General features: G+C 52.9%; 2 protein-coding genes across 2 annotated transcripts in view; one reads left to right on the top strand and one right to left on the bottom strand.

The window, feature by feature from the left end:
* Positions 1 to 1,249, top strand: part of PTSG_02041 (uncharacterized protein) — a 9,781-nt gene extending 8,532 nt beyond the window's left edge. The window contains exons 25-28 of the mRNA XM_004997972.1: positions 116 to 230; positions 446 to 555; positions 801 to 849; positions 1,062 to 1,249. Of these exons, the coding sequence (XP_004998029.1) occupies positions 116 to 230; positions 446 to 555; positions 801 to 849; positions 1,062 to 1,151 (364 nt within the window). The 3' untranslated portion in view covers positions 1,152 to 1,249. The remainder of the gene's footprint in view (positions 1 to 115; positions 231 to 445; positions 556 to 800; positions 850 to 1,061) is intronic.
* Positions 1,219 to 2,500, bottom strand: part of PTSG_02040 (uncharacterized protein) — a 4,567-nt gene continuing 3,285 nt past the window's right edge. The window contains exons 10-12 of the mRNA XM_004997971.1: positions 1,969 to 2,101; positions 1,670 to 1,735; positions 1,219 to 1,481 (exon numbers count right to left, since the gene is read on the bottom strand). Coding sequence (XP_004998028.1) covers positions 1,467 to 1,481; positions 1,670 to 1,735; positions 1,969 to 2,101 — 214 coding nt within the window. The 3' untranslated portion in view covers positions 1,219 to 1,466. The remainder of the gene's footprint in view (positions 1,482 to 1,669; positions 1,736 to 1,968; positions 2,102 to 2,500) is intronic.

Below are 2,500 nucleotides of genomic sequence, written 5' to 3'. Positions count from 1 at the left end.
CACACACACACACACACACACACACACACACACACACACACGCACGCGCGCGCCTGTCCCTGGCCGTGTCGCCTGCGTGCCTGCTGTTGGTGTTGTTGTTGTTGTTGCGCTGCAGCTGGGACCGGCTCAACCTCGACGGGCTCAAGTCGTGCACGCGTGAGCTGCGGATGCAAATGCGTCTGATTGAGGCACTCGCTGACCGGCGCGATCTCAACGAAGAAGCGCAAACTGTGCGTTGTCGTTGTTGGGTGTGTGCATGTGCTACTTGTGCATTCCTCTTGTTTCGTGTTCATGGGCTTGCCGTTTTGCTCACATTCACATTCATTATCACACAATGATGCACATTCACACACACACACACACACACACACACACACACACACACACACACACACACACACACACACACACACACACACACACACACACACACACGTATGCGTAGACGGTGCGGGAGCTTGGGCTGGTGTCGGAGTTTGCGCTCTTTGCGTGTCGGCTGGCGATGTTGCAGACGCGCGCACAGGCGCCAATTGCGTCACTCGAACTCACACACAGGTGCGGCAGCAGTGGTGGTTGTCTGTGCGTCTGTGCATGTTGTGTGCTGTGGTTTCAAGTCGTGGCTGTGAGTGCCACGTGCACTCGTGTGTGTTCACAGCTGTGCACGTTGAATGCAACAGCTCCTTCCTTGACCACCACCAGCAGCAACGACACATCCCCCCCCCCACACACACATCCCTCTCACGCCCACATCTCTCTCACACCCACCTGCCATTGGTGCATTGCTGTTTGCCCTGCGACAGAACGGACCTGGCGAATCGGCTCATCCCGCTGCTCACGAAATACAAGGAGGTGCGATGCTGTGGCGACCGCGGAGGGCGAGGGAGCAGGGGAGCAGGGGGGAGGGGCTCACTGCTTGTACATTCTTGTGTGTGTGTGTGTGTGTGTGTGTGTGTGTGTGTGTGTGTGTGTGTGTGTGTGTGTGTGTGTGTGTGTGTGTGTGTGTTGACGTCCAGTAATCAAGTGCAACGTGTGTTTGCGTGGAACACGACGATGTTTGGCAGGTGTGGATGCTGCGAAACCGAGAGGGCGGCTTCAAAGACTCCGTTGGACGATTGAACCACACGCTCGACTGTCTCCTGCGCAAGAAGTGAACAATACACACGCACGCATGCACGCACGTGCGTACCTGCTGTGCCATCTCAATCATCACTGTTGTTGGACAGTAGTAAACACTGAGGAATGAAACGAGCCTGTTTTACAGCCGAGCGAAGAAAATGAAGGTTGGCAGGCAGGTGGATGCGGGGATAACCTGCTGCGATGAACGTGTCCTTAGATACAAGACCACACGACACACAAACTGACTGCGTACTCACGCATTCAATGAACGAGAAAACGCACGGCGAGGGCGAGCGACAGAGAAGAGTAACACAAGGAAACATACATACATTGTGACATAAAACAGCGACTCAGTTGTCCAATTTCTGCCAAACACGCATACGAGCACACGTTCACACATCATCGAGAAAACGTCATGTGAGTGAAGAAATGCAACACTGGAGCATGTCTGCGTCGGTGTGAGCGACTGGCACACAGAGAATATCACAAGTGACAATCGAGAGCATATGGAACAAAATCACACATACACAGGCACACACACACACACACACACCTGAATCTTCACTTTGACGCCGTTTGCGCTCTTGAGCACGAGTTTATTCTGCAGAATTGGTTCGTGCTGTGGTCGGAGGCGGGTGGCACGTGGATGAATGAGCGGGTTAGTTCTTGGTTCAAAAGTACACAGCTGTATCACAAACGCCATTTAATTGGCACATGTGCATCAAACACCAACACACACAGAGGCATACACACAGACGCCGTCACAGTCACAGCCACACACACACACACACACACACACACACACACACACACACACACACACACGCACGCACGCAGAAAATTGGCACTCACCCCAATGTCGACGAATTTGAATCTTCGCAGGAGCTGACACATGGCGGTGCGGACTTCGTTGAGCGCAAAGTTGTACCCGATGCAGTTGCGATTGCCGACAGAGAACGGCATGAACGAGTACTGGTCAACGCGCCTGTGAAGAAACCTTGATGATGCAGGCAAAAAAACAAAACAAAACATCAACAGCGATGAAGACAGCAGAGGGTCAATAGTTTGCAGCAACGGGGACAAAGGATTCTGGTTCGTACGCACACACACACACACACACACACACACACACACACACACACACACACACACACGACGCACACACACACACACACACATACACACACACACACACACATACACATGCGCACACATACACACACACACGCACTCGTTTGTGCAACGTTTGTGACCTTTCTGGCGTTGTGTTTCCTCGGGGGGTGTCCCCCCATGAGGGGGATTGCGATGAAACAAAAAGAATTCTGGAGCATCTCTGGGTCAACAGAGATAATTAAGCGATCCCCCCCCCCAAGGGCCCAAACAC

This window comes from Salpingoeca rosetta (genome assembly GCF_000188695.1).
Source record: "Salpingoeca rosetta unplaced genomic scaffold supercont1.3, whole genome shotgun sequence".
In the NCBI taxonomy this organism is placed as follows: Eukaryota; class Choanoflagellata; order Craspedida; family Salpingoecidae; genus Salpingoeca; species Salpingoeca rosetta.
Note: the sequence above shows the minus strand (reverse complement) of the source record. Positions and strands in the feature narration are given on the sequence as shown.